Consider the following 22,496-nt stretch of genomic DNA (forward strand, 5'->3'; position numbering starts at 1 on the left):
GTGTTCTGAAAGACATCATTGCCCAAGTTCTTTGAAAACTGTTTCCAGTCATGCACTCGCGCCTTTACAAGCGCGTCCATATTCAAAGTTCTTCATCGACTCCACCACGACGACAGTACAGCCGTAGTACCAAGGTGGACTCTTAGTTGAAGCAAGTCCAAGGCAAACTGCTTTCTCAAAAGAAAATCAAAATACGCCATGTTGCAAGGCAGAATAAATGCTTACAATATCTGTAGGACTGACCCTCAAGTATGCACATATAATTTTGAGTCCCTATGGAAGCCATTTAAAGAACAAAGTCGACAGAATTCAAAAGTTGGCAGCGCAATTTATATACAACGACTACCCACGACTGATTCCTGTAACGGACAAAATTACTCGAGCGAGCCTTCCACCTCTTGCACTACCTAGAATTATTTAAGACTTAAGTTGTCTATCCCTTTTGCCATGGTCAGTTTCAGATGTCGCATTCACACTACCTACAGGGCTCATGAAGACACTCAGAAAGGAGAAATCACAGTGTAGTCATACGTTGACTAGCAAGTCATGTCAGTGTGCACAAGAATTCCGTATTCCCGTTTGTAATATCACATGGGAACAAACTACCTGGCTACTGTTGTAAACTGCTGTTGCAAACTACTCCTGTAAACTGCCCAATATCATAATAATTAACAAATTTTATTCGAAACATCAATTTTTTCTTTCGTGTACTTTTTGATTGGTGATCTTCTGTGATCATTCCTTTGTGTTGGCGCTGCCTATCTGTGCGTTTCGTCTTGCATGCGAGTCCCAAAACCTGCTTGCATCCGAAAGTACTAGCCGTATGTAAAAATGAAAAACCACCCAATAGTTGCAGTGCTGCCAATTTTTAAGTAACTTCTGGAACATATTGCAAGCGCGTAGTCATCCGGCAACGCTGACCACGTCTGCCATCTTTCTTGCGGCATAGCTGCGAGCAGGATGCATATTGGGAGGCTCGGTCATCCTAGTACAGTTAATAGTAGCTGTGGAAGTGCAACAATGACATTATTTGCCCCGTGTTTACCGGACTCTGTGCTGACAAGAATGAGCACAGCCATGCCGGATTTTCGTACCCTTGGACATCCGTGCGCTCGGCCATCTCAAGAGGTGCACTGCTTCCCAACCAAAACAACCTTCGAGTGTCTTTTCGCAGTGATTTGTATTTCAGGCATGAGCCAAGTGGCACGTGAATTGTTAATTTGCTCTTCAATTCACGCGTCATGCTTTTAAAACAACTTTTCATTGAAACACTGCGTCTCAGGCTCATTGTGGCCAAAAGAAAACGCATCACACGTGTGCCACAGTGTCGCAATTCTAGCAGTAGTGATGCTCCTTGAAAACTAAAACAAAAGTAAATCTATATGCACGCCACTGATGAGCACTGTGATTTCCCCATGGTAGAGTGTATAGAGTGTAGAGTGTCCGCTGTCGTTGGGTTTTCAGCTTCGAGTGTTTGCATACTGAAATTTGTACAAGACTGACTGCGCATGCTTCCGTTGTGAAAAAGGAGGAGTTGGGTGACAGGCGATTTCAACCTGAGGCCTTGGATCCACGCTCTGTTCTCTTCCGTTCGGCACCGCACGTATTACATGCCCGCATCATAGCGTGTTGCCCGTTTTTTTTTCCTGTTAGCTCGCGTTCTCGCTTTCCTTTTTGTGCTTCCGCCGTCTTAAGGTACAAGACTTGACTGCTTACAGACACTGCGACTTCAGCACCGCGCAACGTGAGGGCCCCTGTAATCGCGGGGCCTTATCGTGACTACGGCTCTGCATCCTCCATCGTGCCGTCGTCATGCGACCGTCGTGCCATCATGATCGTTCCATTGTTGTTATTCTGTAGAAGTGAATCCAGCATCGTCACGCACTTGTCCTCATACAGCCGCCGTGATGTTGTCGTGGCTGTTCTTTTGTCGTCGTTGCTTCGTCGCCATGAGTGGGATGGGCACGACCGAGCGCCTCATGTTTATGTTCACCGATGCGCTTCTCGGTGAAAATGGATCTAGCTTGTTCTTGTGTTCTGTAATTGTAAATGACGGTTAGGCAAAAACAGCCCGTTCTTCTCAATCACCATCGACAGCTTCGCCTAAACCTATTACCACAGCTCGTTGGAAGCGCACATTTTTTTTAGAAGCTTTTCTTTTGCCTTATTTCGGGAACCTTGCGGAAAGTATGGGTAAGTGTATAGGTTCCCGTATCATATCGTCACTGGACACTTCAATAAAAAAGAAATATGCGGATCTAATCCAAATACTACAATTTAGGTGAAGCCAATACTCTGTGAAGCAGCTATTTAAGTTAAATACAACTGTTCATTTTCTGCAGAGCGCTTTGCAGCACAGCGATACCGTGCATGCCGGGCAATACAGCAAGGCGTACAGACCCCCAGTCACGTAACCCACGTGACCGAAGATCGCAATGTCGGCCATTGGCTCATTTTGCTGTGACACTCTCTTCAGGCTCGATCAGGTTTTCGGTTGAGCTATGTCCACGATTGTGCAGTCTTATTCGGCCAGAAACTAACCCCAACCAAGAAGGCACAGCAAACGCTGGGAAAGAAGGCATATAAAATTTCTTTGCAAAATGCGTCTTGGGTTTGCATTTGCTGCAGTCAGACTCGTAGATATTAAAGCAAAAAGGTAACCGATTACAATTACTTCAGTCAAAAATTTAATTGTTTGCAGTGACCAGGTACTGCCCTACAAAAGGAACTGAGCGATTACTAAAACGTATTTGAGGACTTTTATGTTAGTTTGGAACAAGAAAGTTTATAACAGCTGTGTCTTACCAGTACTCACGTACGGGGCAGAAACCTGGAGGCTTACGAAAAGGGTTCTACTTAAATTGAGGACGACGCAACGAGCTATGGAAAGAAGAATGATAGGTGTAACGTTAAGGGATAAGAAAAGAGCAGATTGGGTGAGGGAACAAACGCGAGTTAATGATATCTTAGTTGAAATCAAGAAAAAGAAATGGGCATGGGCAGGACACGTAATGAGGAGGGAAGATAACCGATGGTCATTAAGAGTTACGGAATGAATTCCAAGGGAAGGAAAGCGTAGCAGAGGGCAGCAGAAAGTTAGGTGGGCGGATGAGATTAAGAAGTTTGCAGGGACAACATGGCCACAATTAGTACATGACCGGGGTAGTTGGAGAAGTATGGGAGAGGCCTTTGCCCTGCAGTGGACATAACCAGGCTGATGATGATGATGACGATGACGTTAGTTTGCTACCAATATTTATAGACATGAACAAATGCAGCCAATAGAATTTACTGGCATGGCTCTTTCAGTGCGTACTTTCTAACCCTTCCCATTATGTGTATCTTTACTAAAATTGTGTTTTAAAATTTTCTTCTCTCATGATTTTTTACGGCCTGAGAAGACATCAGCAGGGACACTGAAAACCCGTGTATCGAACTCGAACTGAACAACAACCACCAAAAGAACAAATGATAAATTAAAACAATAAAAAAGAATACCGTTGTTTTATCGCGAACCAGAACTTGTACAGAAGCTTGCAACCTTTTTTCACTCCGAAACTGAACCGAAAAGAAAAAAAAGTAATGGGCTTTCGCTCAGGCTGGCGGCTTCCTGTGCCACTTTTTATGTACGCATCGCCTATGCAACCGTGCTCAGTGGTGTTTGTGAATGTGCATGAGCTTTCTCTCGTTCTGTAAGGGGCAGCACCTGTTCTCTGGCTTTGAAGGCGCTGCCATCCGTAGGTGGGCATGTTATTAAGGCAATCGGGAGCGTTCGACATCACTAATCATCAAATACATTTGCGTCGGTGGCAGACCTATATAAACGATGAAGCGCTTCCAAGACAGTGGTCGCTATTGATTTTACTGGTTTGCAAACTGAAGTGTAGGTTCCATAGAAAGGACGCATTACGGCTGTGTTACTGCTTCTGCCACAATGTCATGTTCTGACGCGAAACGTCTTTTATATCGGCCATAGGGGATCGCTTGATGAAACCACAAGTAACGGAAACATGCCAAAGCATTCTCGCTTACATCTTTGCAATCTTAACTACCCATGCACTTTAGTTTAGGATCCTTCTGCAGAGGCAGATAGCGGGGCGTTTGTTTGAAATTCTAGCCGTTTTATAAATGGCGTAGCGGTTCGATACTTTTCAAGCGATAGCCCAAACATGGTGAAGTGCCCCTTCAGCAGTGGTGGTGTGGCCATAGCTGACGTGTAACCCATGGACGTAGGTGGGCAGTGAAATGTGCATAATAAAGTTGGAAATGTGGAGTTGTTTATTGAACAACTTTTCGTCCATGCACACACAAAAAAAGTAGTGCAACTCGGCAGCTTTGTTCTCAATGTTGACAGCAACGGGGGCCATCATCGCGTAGAATGCCATGGTTCGTCAAGTAACCGTAGATTTGCCACCACTTCATCGCCAGTTGTAGAAAGCCTATGCAACGTATTTGTCCGTCGCATACGCGGTGATATGTCCAGGTTCTACGGAATTTTAGATATCGCCTGTGACAGAGAGCATAATTGCTTTCCTTAATTGGGCGTCCTTATTCGAAAAAGTGGAGACTAGTAGCCCTGGAAATCAATATGCTTCAATGAATAATGAACATGATTACACTAATTGACTTCTTAATGAATGACTTTATGGCACTTGTCGCAATTTATCAATCGTAGCGTCCGTGTTTTCAAGATGGACTCACATGAAATTCGAGTGGGTTTCAAATTTTTTCAGCAGTTTCCAGATATTATTTACCAAAGTTTGGGACGAAATACATGGGCGTTCCAGTTACGTTTTTGTTTCAATGCATAAAAAAGCGTCTTGTTAAAAGAATAAGTGGAACAACCGTGAATTCTTACGGCGATTTTAATGACGCATATCTCCAAACTGGTGTCATTCTGGAAATTCATTTGAAGTGAATGCACCTTGCAAACTCACCAGGGACAATTGAGAAGTCTCCACCTGTGCCATAAAGTAGTTAACGAAGGCGCTAAAGAGTAAATCCTTGTTAAATTCTTGTTAATCAGCTGAATATGCGTTTCGACTTCTCGTGCATGTCCAGCTCTCTGAATATTCGAGCTCAAGGAATACAGTCAAGTTATCAGCAACAGGCGATTTTTAAAGATTTCGTGAAAGTTAAGAATGACGATCACCGTATACTGGGCGAGTAATAGCGGCGGTGGTTATCACTGAGTGGCATTGTGCTGTTGAGCATGACATCACTGGTTTGAGTTGTAGGTGCCGTGGCCGGATCCATATGTGCGGTGGAATGCAAGAAAGTGGTGCGGTACTAACTTCGAGAACGGAAGGAGGAACAGCAAATGTTGTCGAAGGTATTACAAAAGTTTAAGCCTAAAGGCTCCGAAGCCAAAAAAAAAAATGACAAGACTCTTTGCGTAGTGAATCGTAGGTTTCGCAAGGAAAGCAGCCTAATGTATTTGTATTTCAAGTACAAAGAAAAGGTTGCTCATCCCCCGACATTATCCACGGACACGCACAGCCTAAAACGAAAGTCACCCACGGGAGCAATCAATCTAATATTTCGAACACCATTTCAACAAAGTTTTACGCTTGTGGTGCCACTCATGGGGAAGCACAGAGTGTAGAGCGTTAAGTGAAAGATTGCGTGGGTAATGTAGAATGGAGAAATACAATGGAATGTTTGTTCAAACCCTTCGAACCAGTGTAGCGGATAACGGTTGCAGAAAAACTGCCCTGATAGAACCAATACCATTTTTTGCACCCGCGCGTTCGTGCTTGTCGGGTATCCGTACGCTAGAATGACCCGTTAGATTGTTTGGTCAGGCTTCCCTTAACGCTAGCCTTTGTCTCTAACGTCGCTTGCTTTGTGCACTGATCACGTGCAAACGGCGCTCTGCTTTGCCAGTCCTCATTGATGACAGCGCCGTGTTCAACTTCGGTGAGGGCGAGATACGCCGTATCGGTGAAAGAGGCTCGGCCTTCCCTTACTCGCTGTCTCCAGTGCTGAAACGACAAAGGGATTCGGGCCTCGTGGAGTCCTCAGGGGCTGTGTGCCAGATCGCCATTCCAGCGATGTACCATCGACAACAAGATGCTTCGGCAAAGAGATAAGATTCTTGCCACGTTCAGTACTCTGGCTAAAAAAAAAGTATTCCTTAGTGCCAAACTCAATAAAATGCCGCCTTGGTTGGCATTAGACACGTATAAAAAGAAAAACGCTATTTTTGTTATTGTATGAGAGAAGCGGCGATGCAAAAGGCTGAGAAGCGCGTGTGCATCTAAAGATGTAAAAAAAAAAACCCGAATGTGCAAGCTTGGAATTACTGTTTCAACTACGAAAATATTGTTGACAGTCACATTAGCAAACGCTAAAGGGGATGAAGGCGAAACACTGCGTTCTCACGAGACATAAATAATTACTTGACATCATTGGAATGCGTTGTCACTTGATATTATTTATCTCTCACCAAATGTGCTAGGTTCGAGTGCCTAAATGGGCTATATCTTATTTAACTGTATCAACATCCAACCAAGTGGGTGGGACCATAAATAGTGGCACGATCAATTTTGGTGCCATTGAATTCTGGTTTAAAAATTCGAAAATTGAAAAGAAGTTTCAGGTTTTGACTTACACTAATGGTCGTGGTACGAGCGCCTTAATTAACTTCGCTTAAATTAAAACCAAAAGTCGTGCTCTCTACTCCCACCAATGGTCGTAGGTACGACTATCAATGGTGGTGCCATCACTACTGACTGTTGGTTTAGTACTCAACCTTCCGACTCACCATAGCAGAATCAAATAGACTAGACCCTACCACCACGAAAGTTACATCGCTATCAGAGTTCACTACACGCATAGAAGAAACACATCAAGACTAACAGATTGAATTTCGGAATATCGCTACGTGTGCTCGCACTTCTTTTTTTTTGTGTGTATGTCGCTTGTCGTAGTGTGAAACTATGCGACTTTTTATGTGAAAGCTTGTATTTCTTCCCGCTCGGCATGTTTCGTGTACATGATGATTTCCTTGTGATAACTAATGCATTTATTTCTGTGAAGCCTTCATATATGATGGAATCTGGCTATATATATATATATATATATACCTGGGACAAGAAATAAAACTGCGAGGCTCACATGTTAATCGTGACCATATAAAGCTAGCAAACAGTTAAGCCAAAGAAAGCATTAAGGTTTACTTTCATTCAGTACAAGCTGGCTTTATATGGTCACGATTAGGAAAAATCGAGCCCCTCGGTAGGTCAGCTCTGGTATATATATATATATATATATATATATATATATATATATATATATATATATATATATATATATATATATATATATATATATATATATATATATATATATATATACATGCGGCGTGCGGCGACGCTTTTATCGCCCTTGGACTTTAAATGGAACATCACGGTGACGCCGACACCAAGCGCAGAAGTTCTCCTGGAGTGTCCATATAATTGCTAGCTCGATAAAACGAGGAAGTGGACGCACGCTGGTCCTCTGCTAAATCGACTCTAACGCGGATACAAGGTCACAATCTGCCTTCCGCTGCTAGGAACATCGTACTACGCACGAACACCAACTTTTCTTTCTTTTACAGCGAAACTGTTAGCCACTATTTGGTCGGCGATTTTTCGTTTCCGCGTACACGGTTTTGCTAACAACCAAAAAAAATATAGGAAACGACCGTTGGAAGGCTTTGTGTTTCAGTTTTCGCGTACGAGAATTACGTAAACCTTGAAGCAGAGCGAAGAAGAGAAGGCAACAATCGAAAACACACACAACCGGACGAGCGCTGTTCTGTTGTGCGTGTTTTCGGTTGTTGTCTTCGTCTTCTTCGGGCTGCTTCAAGTTTTACTCAAGACGAACCAATTCGCCCAAATCAAGTCGTTGCTACTAAAGAGAATTAAGTTTTATTATATATTCGAATTAGTATCCTATGCTATCATGTGTGCAGGTTGTGCGTAAGTAGTGTTCTAATGAATTTCCTGACGCTTTATACTTTGAGAAATTTAATTAGTTCTATGACGGACTTGCGCTTGGTGGCGGACCTACCAGAATGAGTATGTAAGTTAGCTGTGCTAACGGTGCTGCCCCCTAGGGACCGCGATCCTTCAGACAGACCTCAAACGACTTCTGAAACGGCGGCTGAGAAAGGGCATTGTGTTTCTGTTTCCACGGAACAGATTTATGCGTTCTCGTATGTTCCAATATCATTCCGAAGCTATGATGTCTGCAGCTTGCGTGTAAGTCGTACTTTACGCATTTTCCTGCCGAATATTACTTTCAAACATTCATTCAGTCCAATAATGCACTTTCCCATGGCGCCGGGCCTAGGAGAATGAGGCTGCATGCTGCAGTTGCAGACGCGTGCGTGTGGGCGTACCGTACGTCGCTTGTGGTGGTGACCTGTAACGTCGGCAACAGCTTCGCTCTATATCCACTTTCAAAGGGTGAAATAAAGGAGGATTTTTTTTTTTCGGCAAGCGTGCACTTAATTGATGAGAGATGCGCACTTTATCGAAATACGCCAATTCGCTTCGGTGGCTAATAAAGCTGCGGATAGGTAAGTCTTGAAAAAATTATAGACCGGTAAGCTTACTGTCCGTTGCCTACAAAGTATTTACTAAGGTAATTGCAAATAGAATCAGGAACACCTTAGACTTCAGTCAACCAAAGGACTAGGCAGGATTCCGTAAAGGCTACTCAACAATAGATCATATTCACACTATCAATCAGGTGATAGAGAAATGTGCGGAATATAACCAGCCTTTATGTATAGCTTTCATTGATTACGAGAAAGCATTTGATTCAGTCGAAACCTCAGCAGTCATGGAGGCATTGCGGAATCAGACTGTAGACGAGCCGTATGTAAAAATACTGAAAGATATCTATAGCGGCTCCACAGCCACCGTTGTCCTCCATAAAGAAAGCAACAAAATCCCAATAAAGAAAGGCGTCAGGCAGGGAGATACGATCTCTCCAATGCTATTCACAGCGTGTTTACAGAAGGTATTCACAGACCTGGATTGCGAAGAATTGGGGATAAACGTTAACGGAGAATACCTTAGTAACTTGCGCTTCGCTGATGATATTGCCTTGCTTAGCAACTCAGGGGACCAACTGCAATGCATGCTCACTGACCTGGAGAGGCAAAGCAGAAGGGTGGGACTAAAAATTATGCTGCAGAAAACTAAAGTAATGTTTAACAGTCTTGGATGGGAACAGCAGTTTACGATAGGTAGCGAGGCACTGGAAGTGGTAAGGGAACACATCTACACAGGACAGGTAGTGACTGCTGATCCGGATCATGAGAGTGAAATAATTAGAAGAATAAGAATGGGCTGGGGTGCGTTTGGCAGGCATTCGCAGATCGTGAACAGTAGGTTGCCATTATCCCTCAAGAGAAAAGTGTATAACAGCTTTGTCTTACCAATACTCACGTACGGGGCAGAAACCTGGAGGCTTACGAAAAGGGTTCTACTTAAGTTGAGGACGACGCAAAAAGCTATGGATAGAAGGATCATAGGTGTAACGTTAAGGGAAAAGAAAAGAGCAGATTGGGTGAGGGAACCAGCGCGCGTTAATGACATCTTAGTTGAAATCAAGAAAAAGAAATAGGCATGGGCAGGACATGTAATGAGGAGGGAAGATAACCGATGGTCATTAAGGGTTACGGACTGGATTCCAAGGGAAGGGAAGCGTAGCAGGGGGCGGCAGAAAGTTAGGTGGGTGGATGAGATTAAGAAGTTTGCAGGCACAACATGGCCACAATCAGTACATGACCGGGCTAGTTGGAGAAGTATGGGAGAGGCCTTTGCCCTGCAGTGGAAGTAACCAGGCTGATGATGACGATGATGATGATAACATTAGCAATGATACGCTAAATTTAACAGAGCGAACTAGAACTAGATTCGTCAGAACCTCTAACAATATATCAGTACTAGATTCACAAGAGCATTAAGAATATTTCAATTGTCAGCCCTCATCGTGTGTTATCCTGTCCTCGTTCTCTTCTCGTGCTTTATACTTTTATTATGAACGTCACATCTGATAGCACAAAAATATCTGGTAACATAAAGAAATGCTAAAGGCCATGGTGGATTTGAACCGAGGCGCAACAAGCTGTGTGCCATCCATTTCAAGGCGACCTTCAAGGTTTACTATTCATACTTCAGCTATGTATCACCTAGGAATTATAGAAGGTGCCTAAGCTAATTACAGCAAAGTATTAAATGTCCTCGCTGGAGCAAAATGTCGCATGTGTTGGGAAGTTTGGGAAGTTTGGAGGGACAACATGGCCACAATTAGTACATGACCGGGGTAGTTGGAGAAGTATGGGAGAGGCGTTTGGCCTGCAGTGGGCGTAACCAGGCTGCTGCTGCTGCTGCTGATGATGATGATGATGAGGTAAGCCGAATCTCAAAGTGTGTGTAATGTGCACTACTGTTTATATGCACTTCAAGCGTAAGCCCGGACACGATGGTTTCGTGATTTAGTAAAATTGTGCCTACAAATATTGCATGGAAATATAAAGGTCGGTGAAACGCACCAAACAGCTTATTTCGAGCCTGGGGCGCTATAACATAAAGCTATTCCAAACTTTTTTATTCCAATTCTGCAATGAACCCTCCATGATTGGACGAAGACTTTTTTGGACCACCCCTACTTCGCCTGTCTGTCACAAGACGTCACAAAAACCGCGATAGCTCCCTATCTGATGTGACGTGTATGCACCGATTATGCATGATTTCACCGAACAAAAGAAACATAATTATTTCTGATTCCTCGATTTTTCACCATTTGTCCTCGGCTATGGGTCAGGAGTTTTTGGGCTGCAAACACTTCATCTGCCGGTCACGTGACGTCACAAAGCCGCGAAAACACACCGCGTCAAAGTGACGTGTACGCGTTAAAGATGCGTTAATATGCCGAACAAAACTGAATGTCCTTCTGAATAGCCGCAGGCTGCCCCGTTCCGATAGGAATAAAACATGGCTGCCGCCAATCACTCAGGCACTGGCTACTCCCACCTGCCGGAGATCATGGGTTTATCTGCGAATAATAGAGCATTCTGCGTGAGCGTGTAACGTTTTCGAGCACATTTGGCAGGTTTACGACATCGTTCTACCAATGCTTCTTTGTTGAGGATCCGTTGTAGTGTCATTCTTAAGCTTCCGTTGCATGCTGCCATGATTTTCGACCTGCCACCGCAAGCTAAGTGAGGGAAAGCGGACCAATCGCAGACTCCGGCCCCACCCTCTTCATCCAGTTATCGGTTTTCAGTGCAGTGGCTCGGCCCCATCGAATCCCTCTCCAATTGAGTGTACTCCTCGCCTTTTGACAGCCAATTAGATACGAGAAGCTGCTCAATGTAGGCAATGGTATTCGTTTTTCAAGCAAACAAAAGTGACCTCCTATGATCGAGGAGAGCATTTGATTACGTCTGTTCAGACAATCCTGTGGGTCACCGCGCGTTGCTTGCGTCAGCGGTTACGCAAATTTGACGTCAGGAGATTGGAATAAAAACATATTGGAATAGTTTTACGTTATAGGGCTCCTGTTCTACTCAACTCCAGAATAACAACATCAGGCTTTCCTAGCGCTATGTTTACGAGGATCATTCTTTGACGTGTTGGCCGGGGTTCAGAATTGGCTTTTTGGACTTTCGTACCGACCAGAGCAAGAGGCAAGGCGATCACTGAAGCTTACTTCATCTTGGCAGCCGGATAAATAAGCAGAAAGGGTAGACACGAGCGATTTCAGTAAAAGGTGTCGGAAAACGCGTGCCTACTAATCTACAAAACTTTCTAGGATTAACACGAGAATTCAACAGGATGGCCAACTTATCAGGCACAATGCTCCTTCGTAGTAGACAATGAAGATGCGCTGTGTAGAATGTTCCGCGAGGAATGTAGCTGACCACCCTCCTACTGGATGCGGGAAACATGCTCTTAATGTTAGCTAATTAATCAAGTTTGTATAATCGGGCTTTCATTTCAAGTTTTCGCATTCTAGACTGCGTGGTGCACCACGTACCATGTATTCAGAATTGTCATCTAGCTGGGATGACAATCTTCACTCCAGGTTCCACCTAGGTGAACCGGTGAACCTAGGTGAACCGGAACTTTCTAAGGGATCAACCGATCCATGGTTGATCCGTCAGAGTGCGTTGCGCAATTTCACACAGGAATAACCAACCTATAGAAGAATAAGAAGAAGAAGATCCAAGATGGGCAATGTTCTGCGCAAGAGCCTCAGCAACTATCGATGCGTCCTGACGAAACGCGATAAGAAGCTGATTCGCAACAGCTGGCCCAAGTTCTGCGAGCGGAACCCGGACTACGGCATGAGCATCTTCATCAGCATGTTCGCCAAGCACCCCGAATACCTGCAGTTGTTCCCCAGGTTCAGGGACAAGGAACTGCGCGCGCTTCGCGACGACGCCAAATTCCGGGCGCACGCATGCGCCGTGAGCCAGCAGCTGTCGGCCATCGTCGAGTGCATCGAGGACGACGAGCTGCTCGTCGAGCTGATCCGCAAGAACGCCGCCAATCACCTGCCGCGGGCTGGCGTACGGCCCGCGAACTTCGAGGGCCTCTTCGCCGCCGCGCTCGAGCAGATGGTGGCCAGCAACAGAGCATTCATGACGCCAGCCACCGTGAACGCGTGGCAGAGGCTTTTCGAGGTGAGAGTGCTTTTCTTAGGCACCACCGGACACTTTTCCAGAGAGGAGAAGTGTCCCTTGCTGCAGGTGGACCTAGACTTGACGTGTTTTCTTTTCATCTTAGAATAGCCGAAGAATCGATCCCCTCCCCCCCCCCTTCCAAGAAAAAAAGAAAACGCCACCTTCTGTGGGAATACTAACGCACCGAACCGCAACTCTTTCAGACCTACAGCCTGACATAAGTTGCCGGCGCTTGCTCCGTGAGAGCGCCACTAACCTAACATTGCTTATCTAACGCGGCAGGGTCTGCAGTCCATCACTTTACGTCTGCCGTGATATAGCAAGTTGGACCAGTTGCTTTCCGTTCATAATGATACTGAGCCAAAAAAATAAAAACGAGGGCACGACAGAAGCCTGTCGACCGTTGACCCGCTACTGAAGTTCATTATCATAATGATGTGATGTATATACGTGTCAGAATAACGCAGGGATGATGACATATGCTACGACATGCTATATTTAACAGAGTCATCTAGTACTAGATTTATCCGAACCTTTAAGAATACCTCAGTACTAGATTCACAAGAGCATTAACAATATTTCAATTGTGAGCCCTCGTCCTGTCTGTTATCTTGTCCTCGTTCCCTTTTCGCGCTTTGTACTTTTATCTTGTATAATGAACATTACATGTGATAGCACAAAAACATCTGGTAACATAAAGAAATGCTAAAGGCCATGGTGGATTTGAACCGAGGCGCCACAAGCTGTGTGCCATCCACTTCACGTCGACCTTCAAGGTTTACTATTCATACTTCAGCTATGTATCACCCAGGAATTATAGAAGGCGCCTAAGCAAATTTCGGCTAAGTATTGAGTGCCCTCGCTGGAGCAAAATGTCGCTTGTGTTGGGTTTGGCTTCTGAGGGGAAATGCGGTGGGGTAGGGTGGAAAAGATAAGAGCATGTGTTCATTCCTATAAGTAAACTTTAAATAAACTAAATAAGCTCTAAATAAATAAAATAAATGAAACTAAATGAAACTAAATGAACGTATTTCCTAACAATATTACCTACAGTGTTGTCATTTACGAAGCAGGACTTTCACTTGCTTGCTGTTGAGCAGCACGTCTAATTCGCTTATTTGCGTATATTAAGCAGTGTCATTGAAAGTTCGACAGTCGCTCTTATTATGGCTGATAACTTGCATTATAAGTGTTGCGAAACGATATCTTATGTTAAAGAGAGCTCCAGCAGCCCATATATATCTATACTACGAATACCGATATCCGAATGCAGCAATATCTCAGAAGTATCAGTTTTACGCTAATTCGTTTACAGATTTTCGCGAACCTTGTCTATAAACGGTGATAGGGAATCATACTAATAGGAAGAATGTTTAGGGACAATGGACATAAAAAGATATAAAAAATTGCGCTCTGACAATATTTGGAGTGTGTTTTTAAAAGCGTTTGTGAGTCGGGCTTCTCGAGAAGCCACATTCCCTTGTAAATGTGTAGCAGTCGCTAATGATGAAGGACACAAAAGTTTGCAAGTCATGACTGGGTTGGTTTTCCTGTTTTCATGCCTTCACTGCTCTTGTTTACTCGAAATACTTAGTTAGAAATAAAACAACTAGCCGGATGCAACAGTCTTATGGACCGTTAATGGTGGTTTGTAAACGTTGAGAACTCAGCAATAAACCTTCCGTTCTGCCTATGGTGTCTTGTACTTTTCAGATAATGAACACTATCACGAGGAAGGTGTACGAGGGGGCCGCAGAATTCTCGCCAACCAGCCAGCAGACGTCGTCGGGAGGTGAACGCACATCGCTCGACCCAGTCGCTGCCTTTGCTGAACCCTCGAAGACGGGCGCTGATGATGCTGCAGCGGGTTCCAGCACCGCGCTGGGACTAGTGACCACAGAGGAACCAACCTTCGGCGCTAGTACTTCGGAAAAACTGGCCGCGGAGCGTCGGGACAGCGATCCTGGCACTTAGAAGCCGAATACTGCGGCACCCGCTGGAAACGTCAGCGGCATAACGACAGGGTTGGCTGTCTAGGGTGAAGCGAGCAGCGCTCCTTAATAAAGTGCCCACGGAGATGCTGCCGACTCTTTAAAGCCGTTATCACCAGCACCTGCAATGGACGCTGATGGCACGCAAGCAGCACCAGCCGCACAGCCTGGCTCGCGTAGTGCTGGGCCTCCGAACAAGCTAACCACGAAGGCCAACATAGATGCGCCGTCACTGGATAACATGGAGCCGGCTACAATATAACGCTTCGCCAATCATTGAAGCGTCAATTGGCAATGCTGTATGTAATCGTACGAAAAAATTGCCAAAGAGTCTTGCAGAGGACACCTTCAGAGCTCGCGACTGCCAGTCGCTTTCTTGTTTACTTGTATAAGATTGAACCTTTTTATTGCGCGGTCGCAAAAAATACTTGGAAAAAGTTTGTTGTTCCAACTGAGTGGTGTTTAGCATAGCAACAGATCTAAGGCTACGCTTCATTCGTGGGCACGGCGTAATACATCTTGGGTGTTGACGTGTTTTCGCGCGGCACGGCGATGGAAGTGATGGTTCACGCTTTCGCACAGTTTGTGAAAAATTGCAATTCCACGTTGTTTCTGAACGAACGAAAACTTTGACAGGAGGTCCACTGAAAGGGGAGCTGCTGCTTAGCTGTCGCGCATGCAACTGCAGATATAGCGCAATCTACAGAAGGATGCTGGAGACGTGCGAACTTATCTTGTAGGAACTTCGTTGGCCGCTGTGGGCACGCATTGTCGACCAGAGGAAGGCGCTTGACGGAACTGTGGGAGGCAGCCAGCGTGCCAAGTTCCAGCCCTCCGTCGGAGGAAATACAGCGCACAAAAGTCGCGCTCGAAGCTATGTGCAGACGCCGCATATAGTCGACGACTGCAGACTCTGATTGTCTGCCCAGCCTAGAATGTATTTTTGTCGACGAGGTAAGCTTATATAATAAATTGGTGTGCAAATTTACAGCACCTACGTAAGGCGCAGCCATTAATTTTCCACAGTCATGCGTTCAGGAACACAAAAGGACGGCGAATGCATCCGTGTGTAGTACACCAACACTAGGAGCTCGGGCTTTGCTATGAGGCCGTATCACAGGTCTATGCCGTGTACCAACGTAGCACCACCACCCTTACGCGCTGAGACATCGTTTGCAGCTAAGAACGGAAGAAAGTTTGTTGTACACCAGCAGCGCCTCACGAACAAGTGCTGTGCAGTTTATATCACTGTGTTAGTAGAAACTCCCTCGAATTATCTTATGAGCATGGGAAAGTGGGACTGTCGTATATGCATGGCCGATTGAGTATCAAGAAACGTCGTGTTTATGTTAACAGTGATCTATTTTCTATACTGCGGACAATTTGGGTGAGCGAACTCGTGTTAACTTTAGAGTGCTTGTATACCTTCAGCAGCCTAATAAGGTATTTGTATCCAGAAACACTGAGTCCATATATTAAAAATGTTGTCATGTGAAGAAAGTATATGCTCAAGAAATAGTTACCTTCTCATTAAATGCAGTCAGCAGGAAAATGCAACTTCAGCAGGCTTACATTCTGAACTTCTGAATAACAAAACAATACACAATGCACAATGCAGCATGTCAAAGAGATTTATTACAGGAAGAAATGCTGAAATGAGATATTGTAACGTCCGCATATAACTAGAGCGCTTTTTAAGCGGGCTTCGAAAGACATATTCTAATACATGAGCTCGTTAAAGGAAGCTACCGGGGTGCTGAACAAGTGTGCGGAGCAATACGATTTCACAACTTCCTCTCACCAGTGCACGCGCCTCACCGCTGGTGCTGACTTAATGCTATGCCCCTATGGCATCTCTTGCGAGCAGCCTAAAGCATTAGTTTCCAATACCGACGTAAAGGCTATGCATTGGACTCCAATGACGGTGAACCTGACGGTTTGAAATGCGAGTGCTTGCGAACGCCAAATTCGTGCTTGCAAGGACTGACATGTGAACTACCCATGGTGACGTGACGAAAGTGTGGCCGCCGTTATTAAAGCTTCGCCAGGTGCGGCCGTGTTCATTTGACAGTGACTGCTTGCTGCCGACGCCTGCGAAGTCAAAGTGTCGATCAGAAATGCCTTTTGCCATGCAGGCGACTCTTGTTAGTGCCGCGGTAACAAAGAAAACAAGCGAGGAAATTTCTTTGTGACCTGCCTAGAGTGCATCAGGGGAATTTATACTTGTGAAGTTAATCGTTACGCAAACACGTGGCCACTGTAGTAAGTTTGAATAGCCATTGAGTTCTTACATCTCTACGAGCTCAGTTCTCAGAGTTCACTTTGTCTGCCATGGAAAATTGTGTATCAAGCGCTGGCTATATTCTTGGCGCCCTGCCCCTCCTTGGCCCTTAGGCTCATGAAGTCTGAGTCCTTGGAAGCCTACTGTATCTTGTCCTCAATTCTCGCCAGCTGCTGCATTGCCAAGGCCTTGCGCCACCCACCGGCCTTCCCAACGCGGACAAAGTTGACTTCCTCCTTAAACTGTGTGCGAGAATCTTCAGTGTATATTTTTGTCATCATGGCCAGTTCCTCGTGAGTTGCCTTGAGAAACCCTTTCATGTACGTCACGCTGCTACAATCGTGGATAGTTTGAAGTAAGCCGTCGTTGTCTTCCAGTTGACTTCCATGCTCTTCGCCAAGGAAGCGGGCCAACTTGATGATCGTCCTGCGTTTATCCCGCGCTAGCTGGTCGTAAGTCATAAAGAAAACGTTAGGTTCGTCCCTGTGAGCGTAGCCTTCTGCGACATGCTTGAAGCAGTCGCCAAACCCGGTTTCTCCCTTTATGAAGGCGTCTAGAACTTCGTCGAAAGTCGCATTTCGCAGCTCCCAGTCGGGAATCATGGCCATAAAGTGATAGTACGAAATGGCGGTGCCCCAAGGGTTTTGTGCAACATAGACGTACTTTGCCTTCCGTTCGAACGGTAGACGACGAAATGGCAAGTGAGTGCTCATCTTTCGTGGTGCCTCCATTCCTTCGATGGCTTCTTCGCCTTGGAACTCGATGAAGGGAGAGCGCTTGACGAACTCCTCGAAGTCTCGTGGTCCCTCTACCTTGTGGAGAATCAGCTGTATGATGTGCTGCACCCAGTGAGTTCCGCATTTCGGAAACGCCACCTGCACATCAGTGAGACACCGGTAGTGCTGCGAATTTGCTACGCAGCTTAAACCCCCTTTAGCCCGACAGCTTAGTCGCTATTGCGCCACGCTGCTAACCCCCATGTGACGGGTTCGATTTCCGCCAATGGCGGCCGTACTTCGATGGGAGCGAAGTGCAACAAACGTTAGTGTGTTTACTTCGATATAGGCGCACGTAAAAATAAAACAGATGATCGCAACTAATCCGGACTCCAGATTACACGTCAGTGTCTCGTGTAACTGAAGTATTATTTGCCTACCCTCTGCAACAGCGCGCGGGGCTTGTCAGAAAGGTTATAACGAACGTATAATCAAAACCAGCAAATAATCCTTTCTCTGCGTCCGGTAGTATATCCTTTTCGAAAGCAGGAACGACCGCGCAAGCGGTTACACGCAATGCGTGCGGTTACACGCAAGACCACGCAAAGAAAGTAACACGGGGATTACTATTTCCGTTTCAAGGATGAAATTTTTGGGGGCTGAAGCAATGCTTGCAGAGGTACATCATTCCTCTAAGGCGTAGTTATTGCTAGACACACAATCTTTTGGCTATCAAAATGTGGGCATTAGGGTCGTAAAACAGGCACGACAGGCTTCATTTTAAGAACGATAGGGGAAGGGCTAGGCACTAGAAACTGCTTGAAAATCATGACTGTTTGAGGCACTGAATGTGTGTAGCCAATTTGCACATCAAGAAACTGACATAGGGTTTATCTATGATGTCTGGAAGGCAACCATCATATTGGGAAGGCCACTTGATACGAATTTACTGGGCCCACAAGAGGCCACATTTGAGTTATTTTGTATGCCGCAACACTATAAGAAAATAGTGTACTATATTAAATTCCTTTCCTGCTTACAATGGCGCATGGAGTGCAGCAAGTGCGAAAAAGATAAGGTGCTGCTAAATGGTTAACGAAAGAAGCTAAAGCTTGTGCCTTAATATTACATGGCGGAGCTCGTTATCATGCATTTCTTTGCTTATTCAAATAAAAAGAGGAGGGCATGACAAAGTGAGGCAAAGAGCTTTTTGCTCACTGAGGTAATTTGCCGCCATCGGCTTGTGTATACCTACCGCCATAACATAGTGCAGGCGCGGAAGCGGGTGCATTGCCCAACTACCATCGACGACATTTCATTCAAACGTTACACGGTTAACTATGGCTACTATAGAAACAGTTGAATCCAAATGAAAATTAAGTATTTCGACGCTACAGTCTACCACATGAACTTTACTGAAAAATTCCGCGCCTGCAGTTTAACACAGAGTTCCGTGTTCCCTGTTGCAGAAAGTGACCTTTCCTGACGATTTTATTTGGCATTGCTCTGGCAGGTAATGATAGGCCCTAAAAGTCTCAGCAAACGTTGACAAGGCGAGCGCTTATTTGCAAGGTCACATTGCAAATAGGCGGCATCTCCTGTGTGCTGAGATTATCAACAGCGTCTGTCAATGCTGTCATGTCCTGTGGAAGGAAGTAACAGAATATGCTTTCAAAACAGGGTATTTAGAGTGCCTTTGAATGCATATTGCTTGCCCCTATAGTCGCCTATTTTTGCTTTCAGCATCTGGAAATGCTATTTTGGGCGCTTTTTTGCTGTTTTCAAAGCATATTTTTTTACGTCTTACCCCAGGACATGACAACATTGACATACGCTGTTGATAATCTCAGCAGTGCCAGGAACGCTGTCATCTTGCTTATGCATCCTATGAATGCACATGCTATATAGACAGTGCAGAAGGCACATTGTGCTGACATTGTGTTTAACGGACATTGTGCTGACAAGAATTAGCACAGCCATGCCGGATTTTCGTACCCTTGGACATCCGTGCGCTCGGCCATCTCAAGAGGCGCACTGCTTCCTAACCAAAACAACCTTCGAGTGTCTTTTCGCAGTGATCTGCATTTCGAGCATGAGCTAAGCGGCATGCGAATTGTTAATTTGCTCTCCGATTCTCGCGTCATGCTTTTAAAACAACTTTTCATTGGAACACTGCATCCCAGGCTCATTGCGGCCACAAGAAAACGCGTGACACGTGCGCCACAGTGTCGCAGCTCTGGCAGTAGTGATGCTCCTAGAAAACTAAAATAGTAGTAAAGCTCTGTGCACGCCATTGATGAGCTCTGCGATTTCTCCGTAAGCGTTGGGTTTTCAACTTCGAGTGTTTGCAGACTCAAATTTGTACAAGACTGACCGCGCATGCTTCCGCTGTGAAAAAGGAGGAGTTGGGTGACAGGCGATTTCAACGTGGGGCCTTGGATCAACGAACTCTTCTATTCCGTTGGTCACCGCACGTATTACATGTCCGAATCAAGGCATGCTGCCCGTTCTTTTTTGTTAGCTCGCACTCTCGCATTCTTTTTGTGCTTCCGACGCCTTTAGGTACAAGACATGACTGCTTACAGACACTGTGACTTCAGCAGCGCGCAACATGGGTGCCCCTGTAATCGCGGGGCCTTATCGTGAGTACGGCTCTGCAGCCGTCATCATGCCATCGTGATCGTTCCATTGTTGTTATTCTGTCGTAGTGAATCCAGCGTCGTTGCGCAATTGTCCTCATACAGCCACCGTGATGTTTTCGTGGCTGTTCTTTTGTCGTCGTTCCTTCGTTGCCATGCGCGGGATGCGTACGACTGAGCGCCTAACGTTTAGGTTCACCGATGCGCTTCTCGGTCAAAATGCGTCCTACTTGTTCTTGTGTTCTGTAATTTTAAACGACGGTTAGGCAAGAACAGCCCGTTCTTCTCATTCACCATAGACAGCTTCGCCTAAACCTATCATCACAGCTCTTAGGAATGCCCGCATTTTTAATTGCGAATCTCTTTTTATTTTTGCCTCTTTCCGGGCACCTTGCGGAAGGTATGGGTAACTATATAGGTTCCCGTATCATATCGTCTCTGGACACTTCAATAAAAAAGAAATATGCAGATCCAACCCAAATATTGCAATTTATGTGAAGTCAATATTTAGTGAAGCAGCTATTTAAGTTATATACAACTGTTCATTTTCTGTAGAGCGCTTTGCAGCACAGTGATACCGTGCATTCCGGGCCATACAGCAAGGCGCAGAGACCCCCGATCACGTAACCCACGTGACCGAAGATCGCAATCTCGGCCATTGGCTCGTTTTGCTGTGACGCTGTCTCCAGGCTCGATCAACTTTTCGGTTGAGCTATGTACACGATTGTCCAATCTTATTCGGCGGGAAACCGACCCCAACCAAGAAGGCACACCAAACGCTGGGAAAGAAGGCATATAAAAGTTCTTTACAAAATGCGTCTTCGGTGTGTATTTGCTGCAGTCAGGCTTGTACATGTTAAAGAAAAATGTGACCGATTACAATTACTTCAGTCAAAAATTTATTTGTTTGCAGTGACCAGGTACTGCCCGGCAAAAGGGACTGAGCGATTACTAAAAAGTATTTCATGGCTTTTACGTTAGTTTGCAACCAATGTTTATATACATGCACAAATGAAGCCAATAGAATTTACTGGCATGGCTCTTTCGGTGCGTACTTTGTAGCCCTTCCCATGATGTTTATCTTTACTAAAATTGTCTTCCAAAATTTTCGTCTCTCATCATCTTTTACTCCTTGAGAAGACATCAGCAGTGACACTGAAAACCCGTGTATCGAACTGGAACTGAACAACAACCACAAAAAGAACAAATGAAAAATAAAAACAAGAAAACAAAAGAGAATAACATTGTTTTAGTGCGAACCAGAACTTTTACGGAAGCTTGCAACCTTTTTTCACTCCGAAACAGAACCGAAAAGGAAAAAAAGTTGTGGTTTTTCGCTCTGGCTGGCGACTTCCTGCGCCACTTTTTATCCACGCATCGCCTATGCAACCGTGCTAAGTGGTGTTTGTGAATGTGCATGAGCATTCTCTCGTTCTGTAAGGCGCAGCACCTTTATTCTGGCTTTGAAGGCGTTGCAATCCGTAGGTGGGCATGTTATTTAGGCACTCGGGCGCGTTTGAAATCACTAATGATCAAATGCATTTGCGTTGGTGGCAGACCGATATAAAAGATGAAGCGCTTCCTAAGTCAGTGGTCGCTATTGGTTTTACTGGTTTGCAAAGTGAAGTGTAGGTTCGATAGAAAGGACGCATTGCGCCTATGTTACTGCTTCTGCCTCAATGTCATGTTTTGACGAGAAACGTCTTTAATATCGGCCAGAGGGGATCGCTTGCTAAAACCATAAATAACGGAAACATGCCAAAGCATTCTCTCTTATATCTTTGCAATCTTAACTACCCATGCGCTTTAGTTTAGCATCACTGTGCAGAGGCAGAAAGTGGGGCGTTTGTTTGAAGTTCAACTTGTTTTATAACGGCGTAGCGGTTAGATACTTTTCAAGCGATAGCCCAAACATGGTGAAGGGCCCCTTCAGCAGTGGTGGTGTGGCCATAGTTGACGTGTAACACATGGACGTAGGTGGGCAGTGAAATGTGGATAATAGAGTTGGAAAGGTGGAGTTGTTTATTGAACAACTTTTCGTCTACGCACATGCAAAAAAAAAAAAGTAGTGCAACTCTGCTGCTTTGTTGGCAATGTTGACAGCAACGGGGGCCATCGTCGCGTAGAATGCCATGGTTCGAAGTGTAATCTTAGCTTTACCACCGCTTCATCGCCAGT

The 22,496-nt window shown here is 45.2% G+C and overlaps 2 protein-coding genes across 2 annotated transcripts; one reads left to right on the plus strand and one right to left on the minus strand.

Moving 5' to 3' along the window:
- Positions 1–12,235: 12,235 nt before the first annotated feature.
- Positions 12,236–14,959, plus strand: LOC129388320 (globin-like). The gene is made up of 2 exons (XM_055078465.1): positions 12,236–12,691; positions 14,405–14,959. Exons 1-2 carry the CDS (start codon positions 12,236–12,238, stop codon positions 14,663–14,665), a joined length of 717 nt encoding a protein of 238 aa, XP_054934440.1. The 3' UTR covers positions 14,666–14,959.
- A 2,144-nt stretch (positions 14,960–17,103) lies between these two features.
- LOC126543472 (sulfotransferase ssu-1-like) lies at positions 17,104–20,977 on the minus strand. The gene is made up of 2 exons (XM_050190588.1): positions 20,897–20,977; positions 17,104–17,838 (listed from the first exon to the last, which is right to left on the minus strand). The coding sequence occupies exons 1-2, from the start codon at positions 20,975–20,977 to the stop codon at positions 17,104–17,106; spliced, it is 816 nt and encodes a 271-aa protein (XP_050046545.1).
- Positions 20,978–22,496: the final 1,519 nt, after the last annotated feature.

This window comes from Dermacentor andersoni, chromosome 10 (assembly GCF_023375885.2).
Source record: "Dermacentor andersoni chromosome 10, qqDerAnde1_hic_scaffold, whole genome shotgun sequence".
Classification (NCBI taxonomy): domain Eukaryota; kingdom Metazoa; phylum Arthropoda; class Arachnida; order Ixodida; family Ixodidae; genus Dermacentor; species Dermacentor andersoni.

Bases quoted from the DNA above. Each gene is read 5' to 3' on its own strand.
- LOC126543472 (XM_050190588.1), bottom strand. From the start codon at position 20,977: ATGGCCGAGATTGCGATCTTCGGTCACGTGGGTTACGTGATCGGGGGT. The intron at 17,839-20,896 runs GTATCACTGTGC...ACTGATGTGCAG, and splicing joins TGTATGGCCCGGAATGCACG to GTGGCGTTTCCGAAATGCGG.
- LOC129388320 (XM_055078465.1), top strand. From the start codon at position 12,236: ATGGGCAATGTTCTGCGCAAGAGCCTCAGCAACTATCGATGCGTCCTG. The intron at 12,692-14,404 runs GTGAGAGTGCTT...TGTACTTTTCAG, and splicing joins CGTGGCAGAGGCTTTTCGAG to ATAATGAACACTATCACGAG.